This window comes from Oncorhynchus kisutch, linkage group LG4, assembly GCF_002021735.2.
Source record: "Oncorhynchus kisutch isolate 150728-3 linkage group LG4, Okis_V2, whole genome shotgun sequence".
In the NCBI taxonomy this organism is placed as follows: Eukaryota; Metazoa; Chordata; class Actinopteri; order Salmoniformes; family Salmonidae; genus Oncorhynchus; species Oncorhynchus kisutch.
In genome coordinates, this window is record NC_034177.2 from 52,264,425 (window position 1) to 52,281,781 (window position 17,357).

Here is a 17,357-nt window from a genome sequence, read left to right on the forward strand (position 1 = left end):
TTTCTTGCGTACTACTTGTATATGCATTAAGTTTCATAGTGAGTAACAAGTCTGTCTCTTTGAAGCGCAATTGTGTAACGCGAAATTCTGTTAGTTCTCTCGCCTGTGAGCCCGAATGGAGAGTACATGTAATAATATCGCCCTCCTTTGGTTCAAAATGAGAATACAACATTTCTATGACACAATGTGAACCATTTGAAACTCTTCTCTTCCACTGAATACAGTGGCTGTCTGATGACGCAGTCAAATGTGAAGACCATAGAAACAAAGACCGATATAAGATTTGTAACAATACAATTTATTTATTTAAAAAAAAAATGGCCTCAAAATAAAAATACAGCAGATAAACAAAATATAGAAATATAAATACTTTCATAGCAGGTATATATATTTTCCACAGGTTCTTTCCAAGGCATTGAAGCTTTGCACTATTAAGTAATATATTGAGGTGTCCACCCAAAACAGAGGGAGCAATTTTGCATATTTCATTTTATTCTAAATAAGCAATATAGCAATCAAGTAAGTATGATAAAGAAAATGTCAAGATTATATTTCTTGCTTTTTATATGCCCTTATTTATTGGCTTGATCCTTTGAAATAATACATGTCATAAGTAAGCTACTTCCTTGACACCAGTCTCATGCTCTTGCTAAAACTCTTGAAGCTACTGAAGGTTTGGATTTAGGCAACTTAAAATTACGTCACAACAACGTTGAATAAATGTCTAGTGAGGATTCCTGTCTGTGTTTTACTGGGTTGTGTTCATTAGGCACCAAACGGAAGAAGAAGAAAAAACAACACAGAGGGACTAACTGGACTTGTCCAATAAGAAACACTCAATATCATTTTCTGTTGCAAAACATTTACAAAAGTTCTGTGCCCTAATGAACAGGACCCTGATTTATCTTCTCTCATTCTTTCTCTTCCCGTTCTTCCTGGTTTGAGGTCAGCCGGCCTACGGAAAATGCTCAGTAGTCATCCCCCCGGCTCACCACTTCCTTACAAGTGGGCCTGAGCAGGATGGTGTGTTCATACTGAGCGGTGTAGGAGCCCTTTGTGTCGCAGAGCGGCGGGTACGGGTCTATGATACCCAGGTCACACAGGTTCTTCAGGGCCATCAAGTACTTGCTCTCTCCCTGCCGGTCCAACCAGCGGCGGCAGAACGCCAATGTCCCGAAGTTCTCATTGATCACGTTTAGCAGATGCTTGGCCCTGGGAAGTCTTGACGCAGAACAGGGAGAGAGGAGAGGGAACACACAGGAAAGGCGTGACAGTAACCCTTCAGCAGCGCTTGAAGTAGAATGAAAAAGGTGCCAGTACTAATTTTAATTTAGTTGAATTAGTACTCATTTTAATGTAATATTCCGGTACTCAAGCAGTAGAAAATGTGAGGCATGCACCAATGCCCTTCGGTGATAAGTATGGTTTTTAAAATAACAGGTCAGTACAGTCCTAACACCCTGACTACATCGGCCAGATTGTATGCGTGAGTGTTGCAAAAATGAATGTACACATACATGTTAGTCAATCATTTCATCTACACTACTCGCACATGTCAATGTGCTTATGCTATCACAAATGTTAAAATAGAACTTGGTTCTATTTGAGACCACCCTCAGAGGGGATGATACAAGTCGGAAACATCTGGCTTTTAGGGATACAGTATCTTCAACCTAGCTTTCTTTATCCCTGAAAACTGGATGTGTACTCCGTTCAGGCATTCCTTATTTTGCCTGCTACGTTAGATTAATTTGAGACGCTTGACACACTGCAAGTCTTGCCTCTCCCATCTCCTTATTGGTTTTCACGAAGATACAACCTCACTTGTTTGCTTGAAAGACGAACGAGGAGATATTAATCAAATACAACTAAAAACTAATTAGGTTCCCCTTTTTTATTGATGGAATAATCTTTGGGAAAAGAGAAACACAGCATTTTTGTATGATCCGGGTCAAAATTCTACAAAGAACCAGATAAAAAGGGGAACATCCGCATGATCAGGTAAAATAACAACCCATGAATGTTTCATGTGTGTTTCGACCTGTCCCCAAGTTAATACAGTTGGTTCACAGTTGGTTTTGGTATTTTAACCTGAGTGTCAAGATCATGTCTGGTGGGGATAAACAAAATCAACACACTCTCAGGGCCCGGTGTAAGTCATAGTGTAAGAATAATTCACCAATCTTGATCGCAATAATGAGTAGTTATTTGGGAAGCGAGATCATTTGTAAAAGCTGTCATTCTGCACAGTGTCAATGCCCTTGAGTGCCATGAGTGTCTCTGATGTCTTTAACAGAGTCAAGACCAAATTAAATCTACAGAGTATACAAAACATTAGGAATACCTTCCTAATATTGAGTTGCACCCCCTTTTGCCCTCAAAACAGCCTCAATTCATCGGGGCATGGACTCTACAACGTGTTGAAAGCGTTCCACACGGATACTGGCCCATGTTGACTCCAATGCTTTCTACATTTGTGTCAAGTTGGCTGGATGTCCTTTGGGTGGTGGACCATTCTTGATACACATGGGAAACTGTTGAGCGCGAAAAACCCAGCAGCGGTGCAGTTCTTAACACTCAAACTGGTGCGCCTGGCACCTACTACCATAACCCATTCAAAGGTTTTGTCTTGACCATTCACCCTCTGAATGGCACGGATACACAATCCATGTCTCAAGGATTGTGTATACCTGTCTCCTCCCTCATCTACACTGATTGAAGTGGATTTAACAGGTGACATCAATAAGGGATAGCTTTCACCTGGTCAGTCTATGCCTGTGTTCGTAATGTTTTGTAGACTGAGTGTAGCATTCTACTTAGCATTGATGTTCCGTATCATCAATCAGCATTAAAATCAGGTGAGGCTCTCACTCAGCGAGCACCGACCGAACCGAGCGACCAACCTTATTGGCACGTGTCCAACATTGAAGTTCTTCATGTAATGTGAGCACTCCATGTCATCGTGAACTGCTCCCCTTCCTGTGCTGCCAAATGTCTCGATTGCGTACACCTCACCTTCCTGTGGAGCATAAGGGTAGAAGAGGACACAGTAAACTCAGCAGATTAGAAACAACTGATTGACCGTAATCCATCTGCAATTTACATAAGACCAAAGTTCTTCAAACTGAAAGCCACTACTGGCAATTGGGAACAGCCACAAGGAAACAGGGAGAGATGCCATTGATAACCTTCTGCTAACGAATGTAGATATTTAGAGATTACATTATTTTATTTTTTTACAATAATCAACATCATAGATGAGCAAATATTTTTCTCAATGTCATTACAGTTACTCCATCATCTCTTAAAGTGTTCTCACACACACAATCTGGGTGTGATCTATTGAAGAGGTCTTTATCACACACACACACACTACCTCCTCGTTCCCCGCTCACACACACAGAGCTCATCAGCTCTCTATCAGGTCTTTGTGGTTGTTCAAGGCCCTGTGGTATTAGCTGATAACATTGCGACACCCTCCCTCCCTCTCTGTCTGCTCAGATAATCACTCAAAATGAGAGCAGCCTCGTGGCATGCCCCGCTGACACCAATACACTCTACATAGAGAGACAAGCACACACCACCATGTAAGCAAGCACACCACACACACACACACACACCCTCACACAAAGAGGGTAATGGCCCTAACGCACCAACACTCACTCTGGCTAAAAATATAACCCTCAAACATGCCACATCAGCAACTCAGTGCCTCTCTCCCTGGCTTCGTTGGAAACATCAGCAAAACGCACCACTCAGCAGCTTGCCAATTAAAAAGGTTCAATTCTGTCCAAACTGAGTTAAGCATTGCAGCTGTCTTGGCGGGGGTGGGTGGTGGGGGGGTCCACTAGCCCAGATTTGTGACCTTAGGCTAGTGAACCTCAACCACACCCAACATTTCCATCCTCAATCTACTCAGATCCAGTAGCCTCGTCACAGATCTGTTTGTGCTGTCCTGCCAACAATGACCACAGGAATACTAGACAGCACACACAGTTCTGGGACCAAGGTACCTTTCCTGGGGCAGGTATCTATGCAGGTATCTAGGCGATATCTTCTCCTTTAGTGAGGTAAATGGTCATTAATTGACTTTGAGTGGTGAAAACGCAATGTGCTTCGAGATGCAATAAGGAGTTTCAACAAGTGGCACTACTCACTACTTGATGCTTCTGGCTGGTAATGTGATTAAAGGTGTAATTAAAGCCCCGAAGAGGGTGCCTAAGGAGGTGTTGGAGTGTGTGTGTATGTGTGTGTGTGAGAGAGAGAGATGTGAATCCGAGCTCATCTCGACACTGTGTTGTAACTCTACATAGTCTAGAGATGTTCTTTCAATAACACTTAATCACGGGTTTTAATTATATGCTACATTTTAAAAGATAGACATTCTGAACTGATCAAACTTGCAAGAGAGGAGATGTGTACCTTGAGTTTGTTGTTGCAAACATGGCAGGGAAAAAATAAGAAGTTTTACTAAATTGTACCCGAAGTAACATCTCAAAAAACCTTCTGTTCAAATGAATAACATCCAGTCCCTATTTAACATCCAGTCCCTATTACATTTGGTGGCAGTAGTGGAATTTGAACCCACGCCTCTGAAAAGACTGGAGCCTGTTTGATTAAATTGTACTGAAGTATCTGAAAAACCTTCAGTACAAATGAGCATAAGAGGATTAAGGTTACCTCCATCCTGGTAGCTTCTCCTCCCTTGACGATGGGAACAGTCTTGCCTGCGTGTATCCTGTACTGTCCGATGGAGTGGCCATTGAGGTTCCTGATTGGCTTTACTACATAGGGAAAATATATATATATATAGAAAGATTTTTTTAAAGCAATAATTTATATGTATGAATATACCTGCAGTATTTCTATAGTTGTAATATTCAAGATATTCATATATCTTTATATATAAATATATCTTTTATATATCTGTCATTGTAATTTCCCAAATCAAACCAGCAAACATAAAAAGAGGCAAACAGTTTCCTATATAAACAAACCAACAAACAGAGAGACAGACAAACAGAAGGAGCCTGATACCTTGGTATGTTTTCCCATCTATCTCCACCTCATAAGACTCCATGACCTCCTGGATGGTTTCACCCACGTCACATAGACGCACATCTATCCCTGCACACTGGGAAAATGCTTTAAACTTAAACAAGCTCTCTCCACAGGGATCACAAATGGACAAGAGTTGACGCGTACACAAGCATTCATCAACCATCTCTACAGAGCTTATTATCAGACGAGTGATGAGTGAGAGTTACATCGCACAACCTCTTATGTTAGCTAGTATCCAAGATATGGTCATTTAGCAGAAGCTTTTATCCATGCGGCGTACAGACATGTCGACATTAACGGTGACAGAATACAGTATATTCAGTATTTGTGGCCCATGTGGGAATCAAACCCTCATAGTGTTGCCTAGCATCATGCTCTAACCCACTGAGCCATTGGAACCAAAGTCATGGATGAATGGGCTGAGTTACCTTGATGCCTGTGTTGGTAGCATCTCTCACAGCCTCCAGTAGTCTGTCATACTTATGGTTGAAGGTCACGGTAAAGGCACAGTCAATGATTCGACCTAAAACACCAACAACATGAACATAAAGGACATGAGGAGGTATAGCTTTTCTGACAGTTTGTTTCAGCTGGTATTCTGATATTCAAGGAGTGTAATTACTAGCTAATTATCATGCAACTACAGTACCATTTTACCATGTTATACTTAAACAAGTGTATCAGGTAAGGCAAGACAGACAGTAAAAGAGGGATCCTCAATCCTGCTTTTGGAGAGACTGCAGTACTCCAGGTTTATGTACCAGCTCAGCAGTGGAACAAACACCAGATTCAGCTAATTAAGGTGTTGAAGATCAGTTGATCAGTTGAATCAGATGTGATGGGATTCAATTGCTGGAACAAAAACCTACAGTATTGCGGATGGACTATTATTGCTTCAAAATGCAAGTGCAACCAGATACATACATTAGGCCGGGTATCTGTAAAGCACTTTGTGACAACTGCTGATGCAATTTTACCTCAACTAACCGGTGCCCCCGCGCATGGACTCTGTACCGTTACCCCCTGTATATAGCCTTGCTTGTCGTTTTACTGCTGAGGTTAATTATTTGTCACTTAAATTTTCTATTTTCAACTTTTTACACTTTTTTTTTTCTTTTTTTCTTAGCATGCTTGGTTAAGGGCTCATAAGTAAGCATTTCACCGAAATGTTGTGTTTGGCACATGTGAAAAATAACATTTGATTTGAAACAAGCTTTCTAAAAACATTTTATTGAGAGATTGACAGAACTCAGTGCCAGTGCTGACCATTTATGTGTGTGACAAAGTGTATTTCTATAAATAAATGTGAGTGATTGATTGATTGAAGTAACACAAAACAAAACTACAGACTGAACAGAAACTGAGTGTCAGCGTGTTAACTGACCGTTGATGTGCGTGCCAAAGTCTATCTTGCAGACGTCGTCATACTGCAGTACTGTGGGGTCTCCAGCGTTGGGTGTGTAGTGGGCAGCAACGTGGTTGATGGAGCAGCCAGTGGGGAATGCCAGGCCAGCCTTCAGACCATTCTCCTTGATTAGCCTCCTACTACAACCCTCCAACCGCTCACTGTTGACACAAGAGGTCAGGTTTAACATTCAGGATATGTTCACTTCAGCAACATACAGGTGACTGCCACAACAAAGGAAACACCTAACATAAAGTGTTAGGCCACCACGAGCCAGAACAACTTCAAAGCACTTTGCCATATATTCTACAAGTGTCGACACCACTGTTCCACGAGCAATTCCATCATTTGGTGTTTTGGTGATGGTGGTGGAAAATTGTCTCAGGCACCACTCCAGAATCTCTCATAAGTGTTCAATTGGGTTACGATCTGGTGACTGAGACGGCCATGGCATATGGTTTACATAGTATTCATGCTCATCAAACAATAAAGTGACCACTAGTGCCCTGTGGATGGAAGAATTGTTATCCTATGGGGGCATAGCCATGGTAGGCAAAATAATGACCTGCCCTACATTTTTATACATGACCCTAAGCATGATGGAACGTTAATTGCTTAATTAGCTCAGGAACCACACCTGTGTGGAATCACCTGCTTTCAATGTAATTTGTATCCCTCATTTCCTCAAGTGTTTCCATTATTTTGTATTTTTTTAGGTTAACCGTACAATTGAATAAAGTCTCACTTATAGAGCAGTCCGCCAACCGCTCACTGACAGACAGGGACCACGGCAGACATGGACAGGTGTCACATTCAGGATATTTTCGCTTCAGCAACACAGGTTAACCATGCAGGTTAATAAAGTCTCACTCAATGATCTTCAATGTTGCCCCTGTAGCGCTCCAGAACCAGCTCAGCAGTGAAACATCTGATTAAGCTAATCAAGGTGTTAAAGATCCGTTGATGAACGAAATCAGGTGTTTCACTGCTGATCTAGGACAAAAAAAACTACAGTTACAGCGACTCTCCAGGTGCAGGACCGAGAATCACTCAAGAATCTCAAATGCATCAATAAACAATATGACTGAAGTGAACAACAGGCAAGTAGTATAACATGACAGTTTGTAAAGTACCAAGGCCTATATGATTTGTGAATGAACCTCACCAGATGTCAATCATGGTCATCCCAGGTTTGATCCAGGTATTGACGTAGTTTCGGACCTGTCTGTGGGCCTCGGCAGCCTGACGGAAGTCATTCCACATCTCCTCGTTAGCCTTGTCTAGGACCCTCTTCTCCTCGTGGGTGGTCCTCCACACTGCACTGCGCCTGGTGGTGAGGAACACACACTCCATGTGCATTTTCGTATGTGTGTGTTTGTGTGTGTGAGTGTGTGTGTGTGTGTGTGTGCGCACACGCCGGTGTCACATGGAGTCACACGGAGACACACACACACACAGACATGTATGAACAGTCACAAATGCACACACACACACTTTCTGTACACACACCCCACAGACAGCACATTCTTTATCATCTCATTATGCAAATGTTTTCTAATGGGATTATGATGTCAAACAAAACGTTCAGGAAATGATGCAGCATACACTGCAGTTTATAATGCAGGTATAGATGAACATACCGGTAGTGTGTGTACATTTTAATGCAGTGTATGCAGCTATAGATGAGTTTGTGTCTAATTCGTTATTATATTTAACCTTGATCAAACCAATAAAGTGGATAAAGACAGAATTGAGGCACATCCAATATTTTTATTAGGTATCAGAGTATGAAGTATGATGGACTGTAAACCACAGAGGCCTCGATAGGATCTATGACCACCGCACTGCATAAAGCCAATGCACTTGGTAGAGGTGACATACCCGTCTTTAGATGGGGGATATTCACACTCCTCTCCTTTTGGGAAGTCTCCACTGGGATACAGCTCACAAATAGGGATGGAGGGAGGGTCAGTCTGTCCCTTCACTGTGGCCCAGATAGGAGAGGGAAGGAGGGAGGGGAGAAGAGAGGAGGACAGGGGAAGAGAAGTAGAGAGAGGTTAGCCTCTGCAGATGTCCAACCCATTGTTGCTATTAGCAACACATGGTAACATATTGTCACAGCACATGCTACAGCAGGGTTCCCCAATAAGTGGCCCGCAGGTGATTTTTTTTCTTCTTCTGAGGTCTTGGCTGATTTCTTTTGATTTTCCCATGATGTCAAGCAAAGAGGCACTGAGTTTGAAGGTAGGCCTTGAAATACATCCACAGGTACACCTCCAATTGACTCAAATTATGTCAATTAGCCTATCAGAAGCTTCTAAAGCCATGACATCATTTTCTGGAATTTTCCAAGCTGTTTAGAGGCACAGTCAACTTAGTGTATGTAAACTTCTGACCCACTGGAATTGTGATACAGTGAATTATAAGTGAAATAATCTGTCTGTAAACAATTGTTGGAAAAATTACTTGTGTCATGCACAAAGTAGATGTCCTACCCGACTTGCCAAAACTGTAGTTTGTTAACAAAAAATTTGTGGAGTGGTTGAAAAACAAGTTTTAATGACTCCAACCTAAGTGTATGTAAACGTCCGACATCAACTGTATCTGATCGTATCCCAATGTAATGCAGGATTGAAATGATTCTGTTTATGTCAAATATTATGTCTGTTTGGGATTCTTGAGGCCAATTTGCAATGTACAAATTATTTAGAACTATGTTCCGGCCCCCTGGCCATCAGCTGAAGGAAAAATCATCCTACGGCTGAATGTAATTAGGGATCCCTGTTATACAAGGAGTATGACAGTATATGCTTACAAGGTAGCTAACTAACGTATAATGTCATGTGTATAACATTACAGGTGTACAAACAGTGTTCTAGAGGTAATCTCTTCTCAAGAAACAAACCTCCTCAGGTCAAACAAATGCCAATGTTTTTTTTTATGCCATCTGTGAGCCATCAAAGGTTGTCTGTGTATCCACTGATGTAACAGAAGGAACTCAAACCATGCAGCGGAGGAAAAAATGCCAACATCAATGGCAAGAACAAACTCACCTCCTTTCTTCTTCTTCTTCTTCTTTTTCTTTTTCCCTGCTGAGTTCTCAACATCTTCTCCATCTGTTGAAAACACATTGCTTATTCTCTTAGCAAGCATGACGTGTTCAGTCACAATTCACAGTGCCTGCAGTTAACTGTTTACACTTAAGAAGTTACGCTAATGCACCACCACAGCAGATGCAAACTCATGTCACGTCAAATTCGGAGTTTGTAGGATTAAAGGAGCAAATCGGGACTTCAAGATCTGTATGAGAATGATAACGACAATGATGATGGTGATAATGACATTAAAGAGGACTTGAGAAGTGGTTCAGTCACAATACCCAGTGCAGTTCTTGCAGTTGATGTAGTTTGTTAATGCACCACACTAAATGACACCAAGCCCGTGTCACATGTTGAGTTTGAGTATGAGAATGATGATAGTGAATGATGATGATGAAGTTGAAGTCAAAGAGTCGTTACCATCCACTCCATCGTCCTCCTTCTCTTTGTCCTCCAGCAGAGCTTGCTGCTCCAACTGTTTCGTCACATCACCAACACCTCCTCCGGTATCTCCATCCCCCTCAGCCTCATTTGTCCCTGCTGCAAAGTCATACACACATACACACATGTGCGCACACACACACACACACTCAGTGAGTAAATTGTTCATGGTTCTGAGTCCTTTTGAGAAAGTGCATAGACTGTGATCAGAACTTGGCAGGAGCCATGCATAATTTCAATCTATACCTTAGGAATCAATATCCCAAGGGCATATGTAGGTACCTTGCAGGATTATGCCATGCCATTTAGCCCTTCTGAAATGGGACTTCTCTAGTCTATAGAGAAATAGTTCAACGTGCTCCAGAAAATAAGATCAAGTCCACATGTGTTTTTACAAGATAAGATAGCCTTTGCTTGTCACATAGTTTTGTCAGCAATTAATGTAATGCTAGAGCATGCTTTATTTTTTTAGCCCTAGTGGAGCTCTTTTATAAGGCAAGGCAAGTGCTGAAAAGTCCTGGAATATCACGGTCATGCACAGACAATTGATCTGGTATCTGCCTATTACTGTTGAAAGCAACATCCTTCAATATTCGAATTGGACAACACTCCATCAAACCAATAGAAGAAGAGACATGTCAAGCCTCGAGAGAGGCTTTGCCCAGTTTCCAGATGTGCATCTGCCAGTTAGCCCTCATAACGGGACAGGGACCAGGTTTTCCCTCACAGGTACGGGACAACTGTGACTTTACTGCTTTTTTACGCTATGGCACAAATGGGAGCCCTCAATAATTGGCTATTTTCAAAACGGCATTTATCCACAATGTCATGCGTCTTACCTGGAGGAGCAGTCTTATTCTTTTTCTTTTTTCTTCTCTTTTTCTTCCCTGATTCCGAGGGCTCCTCGTACTCTTTCTCATCGTTCTCGCCGGCGTCCCCATTGAGAACTTCGGGCGCCTCCAGTTCAGACTGCATTGTCTCGAGCTCCGCCATGATCAGCGGCAGGAATGAAGTGACGCATGAACTGCTGGGAGCCTCCAGTGGACATATTCTGAAACAGTCATCAGCTGCAGCCTGTGGCTGGCTGTGCTCAAGGGAGAGCCTGCCTGCCTGCCCCGGTAGAGGCAGCTGAGCCATTAATGATTCAGACTTCCCAAACCGCATTTATATACTAGCCTACACTCTTTTCTTGTCACTAAGATAGGACGTGTTTAGTTTTCTGTTTTGAGGTCAAGAAGTAGGCACTTTGTGCAACTTCTTGACCTCAAAAGAGAAAACTAAACACGTCCGATCTTAATGACAAGAAAGGAGTGTAGGCTAGTGCATAAATGCTGTTTGGCGACCCTGAGTTTGCGATTCTATACTAACTTTGTTGACCCATTTCAAGATATAGTATGAAATGGAATATGATGTATTATCAAAGTCAAATAGATGATCAAATGTACATACACATTATCACTATGACACTAGTCGTTCAAATGAGTAACAAATAAATAATAAAGAGAGCCCTTGATCTAAACTGTATTAAAATTACATAAAATGACAAAGTCTATAAAATGTTATCATCACTCACTAGCCTACAGTTGACATGAGATGTCCTCGATGAATGGCCCATAAGGGATGCAGGCCAGAATCAAAATCACCACTTTCTTTCTTGAACAATTATCATCCAAATATGTGCTAGCGCGTCCATCTCAAGTTGCTGGGCTCTCTCTGTGCACTGGGGGACCGGGACCACTTTGTTTCGCATAACTTGTGTTTGCAAGTTATCACGTGCTCGAGCCACATTCTACCTTTAGAAGAGGAGTGATCCGATGGTTTGTATTGTCGATGTTATTTTTTCAGATTGTTTCCAGGATTCTCATTTCTGGTGCGTGAACACGTTTATAGACCGCCCTGTGCAGTGTATCCAAGCAACAAGTTTCCGCAAAATCAAACTAAAAGGATGAAGGTTACATTTACACTAATAGCTAGATGAAAAGGGAGGTTTGTCCAATGTTATTCTGACGGACACCTGCACTCGCATCTCTTCTTCTACTTGGGTTCAAATGTGTGTATTTGGCATCAGATCTAGACAATATGTTGAGTTTGTAATTGAGTGGAATTATTAATAATGACAGATTTAAGACCCTGACCACTGTATTTCTTTGACCAGGTGAGGTAACCAATGGACATTATTATTGTTCTATAATTCTGCAATATAGAGGAAACGTGGGATAATTAGGCTTATCATTACTTTACACCTCTCTTGCGAACAGGACACGGATGCAGGAGGCCTTGAGAATGCACATGAATGGACCATTCCTATGATTTGGCAAATGAACAGTGGTGTAAAGTAGTCCAGTAAAATTACTTTAAAGTACTACTTAATAACCATTTACTGCAGAGGGGTAAATCAGGGTGTTCCTTGGTAGTCTTAAACAAATCTAGTGTGAAACAAAAGTATACACCTCACACATGGTTATGGGTTTAAAGAAAATAAGTCACCTTTACCATGTCAGATAAAGAGTTGAAATGCATTCAATTTTGAGTTTGCATTCCAATATTACACTTTATATACATCATAGAAGACTGAAATATAGCAAAACCGTTTGGCATAGAAACACTGGATTTTTGGCATGTTTTTGAAATAATGTTTATTAATTATGAAATAATAAAAATATGAATAACATTTTCCCTGACACCTAAAAGTACTTGTTGCATTTTTCAACCTTACAAAAAAGATTTGGATATTTTGATAGTCGACTTTGATATTTTGGATGCAGTAATTACAGAATAACTACAGTGTACTGCAGTTGAAAAAAAGGTGTTATTTTGAACACAGTATTTGCAGCATACTACAGCTATACTGCACTCTAACTGACTGCAATCTTTTTTTGTAAGGGGAATGCAGAGCAGGACAGGTCCAATTCATGCACTCCCTGGTCATCTTATTAAACGAAAATGCTTTGTTTGTAAATTATGTCTGAGTTTTTGAGTGTGCCCCTATCTGTAAATAAAATAAAAACAGAAAATCCTGCTGTCTCGTTTGCTTAAAATAAGGAATTTGAAATAATTTATCCTTTTTATTTTACTTATGATACTTAAGAATATTTTAGCAATTACATTTACTGTTGATACTTAATTATATTTAAAACCAAATACTTTTAGAATTTTACTCAAGTAGTATTAAGTTAATGGATTACTTTAAATTTTACTTGAGTCATTTTCTATTTACTTTTAACCAAGTATGAAAATTGGGTAAGCCTACTTTTTCCACCACTGCAAATGCTGGTGCACTTTTGGCAACAAACAAAGGTATGTCCTTTATCCAAAGTAGGTCTTTATTGGTAACGCATTTAGAGCATTAAGTCTGTGTTTTTTGTTGTTGTTGCTTAGTGGTTAATAATATTGTTGTTATTTTTTTAGCATTTCTATATTTTCTATTATTTTCATTTATTGATAGCCTTTGCAAGCACAGTGTGTTGAGGACAAGGATGAGTTATCAAAGTTTCTTTTTAAACAACGATAATGCATACAAAGTGCCAAATAAAACCTTCATAAGTGATAAACCTCATATCTCCCCACTGTTAACGGACTAATGAACATGGGTGGTGGGAGGAATCTGGACTGGCTGGATGACATGAACCCAATGGATGCATACAAGCACGTGGCCCCTCAGTTGTTGAGCGAGTTGGGGGAGTTTGCTTCTACAGTACCAGAGGAGCGAGGAGGTATGTACCCAGACTGGCTCGTATTCTATTTTCTTCAATTCTACTCTATTTGATCTATTTCTATACCTTTGCCTGCAACACAAGATATCCGTATTTCCCATAGTTGCTGTTTCAATTACTTGAGTGTGTCAATTTATCAATATGTGTGTGACCTCTCACTTCACTCTGAGTTAGGTGGGGCTCTTTCTCATAAAGAATGACTTCATTTAATACAGAAAATTGCAGACAACCAAGCACGTAGAGAATGGCCTAAACAAACCACCCATTCTCCGCCCCTAAGGAGACGTCAAGCCATAAGTAAGGAGGAGGAGAAGGAGGGGGCGGAGGAGGAGGGGGAGGAGGAGGAGGAGGAGCAGGAGCAGAAGGAGGAGGAGGGACAGCCTGGCGTTCATGGTGGAATGGAATGCCTCAAATACCAAAGATGAACCAGGAGGACCAAATCAAATGTTATTTGTCACATGCACCGAATACAACAGGTGCAGACCTTACAGGGAAATGCTTACTTTCAAGCCCTTAACCAACAATGCAGTTTTAAGAAAAATACGTGTTAAGTAAAAAATTGATGAGTAAAAAACAAGAAACAAAAGTAACAAATAATAATAATTAAAGAGCAGTAGTAAAATAACAATGGCGAGGCTACATACAGGGGGTACCGGTACAGAGTCAATGTGTGGTGGCACCGGTTAGTTGAGGTAATTGAGGTAATATGTACATGTAGGTAGAGTTAAAGTGACTATAAATAAATAATAAACAGAGAATAGCAATAGTGCACAATAGGGGGTGAGGGGTGGGGCAATGCAAGTAGTCTGGGTAGCAATATGATTAGCTGTTCAGGAGTCTTATGGCGTGGGGGTAGAAACTGTTGAGAAGCCTCTTGGACCTAGACTTGGCGCTCCAGTACCGCTTGTCGCCTATGACTAAGGTGGCTGGAGGCTTTGATAATTTTTAGGTCCTTCCTCTGACACCGCCTGGTATAGAGATCCTGGATGGCAGGAAGCTTGGCCCCAGTGATGTACTGGGCCGTACGCACTACCCTCTGTAGTGCCTTGCGGTCGGAGGCTGAACAGTTGCCATACCAGGCAGTGATGCAACAAGTCAGGATGCTCTCGATGGTGCAGCTGTAGAACCTTTTGAGGATCTGAGGACTCACGCCAAATCTTTTCAGTGTCCTGAGGGGGAATAGGTTTTGTCGTGCCCTCTTCACGACTGTCTTGGTGTACTTGGGCCATGCTAATTTTGTGGGTGATATGAACACCAAGGAACTTGAAGCTCTCAACCTGCGCAAATGCAGCCCCGTCGATGAGAATGGGGGCATGCTCAGTCCTCTTTTTCCTGTAGTCCACAATCATCTCCTTTGTCTTGATCATGTTGAGGGAGAGGTTGTTGTCCTGGCACCACACGGCCAGGTCTGTGACCTCCTCCCTATAGGCTGTCTCGTTGTTGTCTGTGATCAAGCCTACCACTCTTGTGTCACCACTGGTGATTTTTTAAAATTTTATCACAATGATGTATTCTTGCTGAACTTTTGCACTTTATCATGTACATAACTCAGTGGATGTTACTATTTTTCTGTTAGCAAATAAAGACGGCGTCAATGTTCAAAAGAGAAAGAACCAAGAGGGATCATCTGTCTGTAATCTCCTTGTTATTTTACCTTATCCGTGTATTCCAAAGATAATAGTATCAATGAGACAGATATTTCACTGGAGGTATTAATGTGAAGCATCCGCTTGGCGTTTCCACTCACTACCAAATATGGTAGTGAGAGGAAGCCCGATGGTGGGCAGTGGGAGTGAATGGAATTCTGCAAATTTTGTCATCGATTAAACATTTGATCTCCATACAGTTTTCTGTTCCCAAAACTAAAATCAATTATGAAAAGAGTGGACTAAGCTTAGTAGACTTTTCCCTTTGCAAAAGTTTGAAAAAATTGTGTTGTTTAGAAGGTGCTAGCTCCTGCTTGGCTCTGCCCACCTCCTTGCTTGTTCTGCCCACTATGACTCATTTGTTCCCATTGGAAATGACAGGCTGTGGTCTATCTCGGTTTACTTATAAAATATTTGATAATATCAACCCTGCCCTTTCCCCTCTCATCCTTTTGTGAAACATCAGCTGAGAGAGACACTTCCTGATTCTGACTAAGTGACTCAGTGAGGGAGTTAGGTGCACCAGGCAATGGCCTGAACACACCCAGGTCCCACAACTGCACTGCTCCTCCATCATTGAGAGGGATAAATTCCCAGAGCTGGAAAGAGACATGGTGGAGCTCAGAGAGCTAGTCCAAACAATACAGACAGAACAAACACACAAAACAACACCCCCCCACAAGATCCGGGGGGCAGAAGTTGGAGATGGACGGCTGTCTGAGAGAGCTGGCTGCTCTACGGACTGAGGTGAGAGAACTTAAAGAGGCACACGTGTCACTGAAGGAGGAGGTTATAAAGCTGAGGTGTGACAGAGAGCAGAACACTCCCCCAGACAAGCCAGCAGAACAGCCCACCTCAGACCCGGACCACAACCTCAACACCACAATGTGACAGACAACACAGGACCCACCAACCCAACAGACCCCACCCCTCCTAACAGCCCCCGTGTCAGCTCCCCTGATACCTCTCTTGACAACTCCCCACACATCCACCAAGAACACACAAAATCCAGAGATTGTACTCCTCATTGACCCAAATGGCAAATACATTCAAGAGGATAAACTTTTTCCCAAACACAAAGTGGCTAAACTCTGGTGCACAAACACTATGCATGCCCTGGAGCTGTTGTCAGAGGACAGACTAGGGTCCCCCAGCCACATCATAATTCACATGGGCACAAATTACCTGAGGGCCCAGCAGGAAAGGGTGGCCACAGCACTCAAGGGAGTGATTGAAAAAGCTTCTTCCACTTTCCCCAACGCACAAGTGGTTATCTCTGCCCTGCTACCACGAAAATACTTTCACCCTGCCACTATACAGTGGGTGAAAGCAAGCATTTCGCGAGACTGTGTCTCAAAACCTAATGTCAACCTGGTCCACCTCTACAAAGCAGCAATCCCAATTTTTGCCAGGACCCTGAAGGACATCACCCTCAACCGTAGCCCCAGCATCTCACATAGGAGCAACAGAGCAATGGACACCCCACCCAGACCAGCAAGACACCCTCCCAGACCTGCAAGACCACCTCCTAAAGGACCTGCACAGAGAGAACCCACGTCAAAAGGACCTACACCCAGACCACAGCATCACCAGCCACACCCAAAGCAAACCCTGGCCACACCCTATATAGGTCCCCCCATATCAGACCTATGCCCCTTTTGCCCACCCCATGACCCCAGCCCGTGCGGAAAGGACCTCAACATGACAGCAGGACATATGCCAGGTCGTGAGCAGAGCAACAGGCCCAACCCCCACTATTACACCCGCCAAAGCCTCATCCTGCGACAAGAGGTATGTATCAGATGCTCAACATGCTCTGCTCACACCTACTGTGATGGTCCGTGCCTAAACCACACCATAACAAATCTAGACACTATGGAACACAAAGCTTTTACTATCTCTTCCTGGAATATACAAGGTCATCTGCCTTCTGCCTAAAGAGCAGGAACCCAGGCTTCATCAAATAAATTAGAAATACAGACATTGTCATCCT

General features: G+C 42.2%; 1 protein-coding gene across 2 annotated transcripts; it reads right to left on the reverse strand.

Annotated features, from left to right (window-relative positions):
- Positions 1 to 317: 317 nt before the first annotated feature.
- Positions 318 to 11,848, reverse strand: LOC109889680 (methionine aminopeptidase 2). 2 transcript variants are annotated; one of them, XM_020481286.2, is made up of 12 exons: positions 11,579 to 11,726; positions 10,845 to 11,115; positions 9,985 to 10,104; positions 9,520 to 9,582; positions 8,348 to 8,450; positions 7,632 to 7,793; positions 6,446 to 6,627; positions 5,490 to 5,584; positions 5,038 to 5,134; positions 4,681 to 4,784; positions 2,904 to 3,019; positions 318 to 1,221 (listed from the first exon to the last, which is right to left on the reverse strand). In XM_020481286.2, exons 1-12 carry the CDS (start codon positions 11,618 to 11,620, stop codon positions 969 to 971), a joined length of 1,608 nt encoding a protein of 535 aa, XP_020336875.1. In that variant the 5' UTR covers positions 11,621 to 11,726; the 3' UTR covers positions 318 to 968. The 2 variants fall into 2 exon arrangements, with proteins under 2 accessions (XP_020336875.1, XP_020336873.2); XM_020481284.2 differs by having other exon boundaries at positions 10,845 to 11,848.
- Positions 11,849 to 17,357: the final 5,509 nt, after the last annotated feature.

What these genes read in the sequence shown, in the direction of transcription:
- LOC109889680 (XM_020481284.2), bottom strand. Translation starts at nt 11,169, where the DNA reads ATGCGGTTTGGGAAGTCTGAATCATTAATGGCTCAGCTGCCTCTACCG. An exon ending in GAATAAGACTGCTCCTCCAG is followed by an intron (nt 10,105 to 10,844) that starts GTAAGACGCATG and finishes ATGACTTTGCAG; the next exon opens with CAGGGACAAATGAGGCTGAG. An exon ending in AGATGGGAAAACATACCAAG is followed by an intron (nt 4,785 to 5,037) that starts GTATCAGGCTCC and finishes TTCCCTATGTAG; the next exon opens with TAAAGCCAATCAGGAACCTC.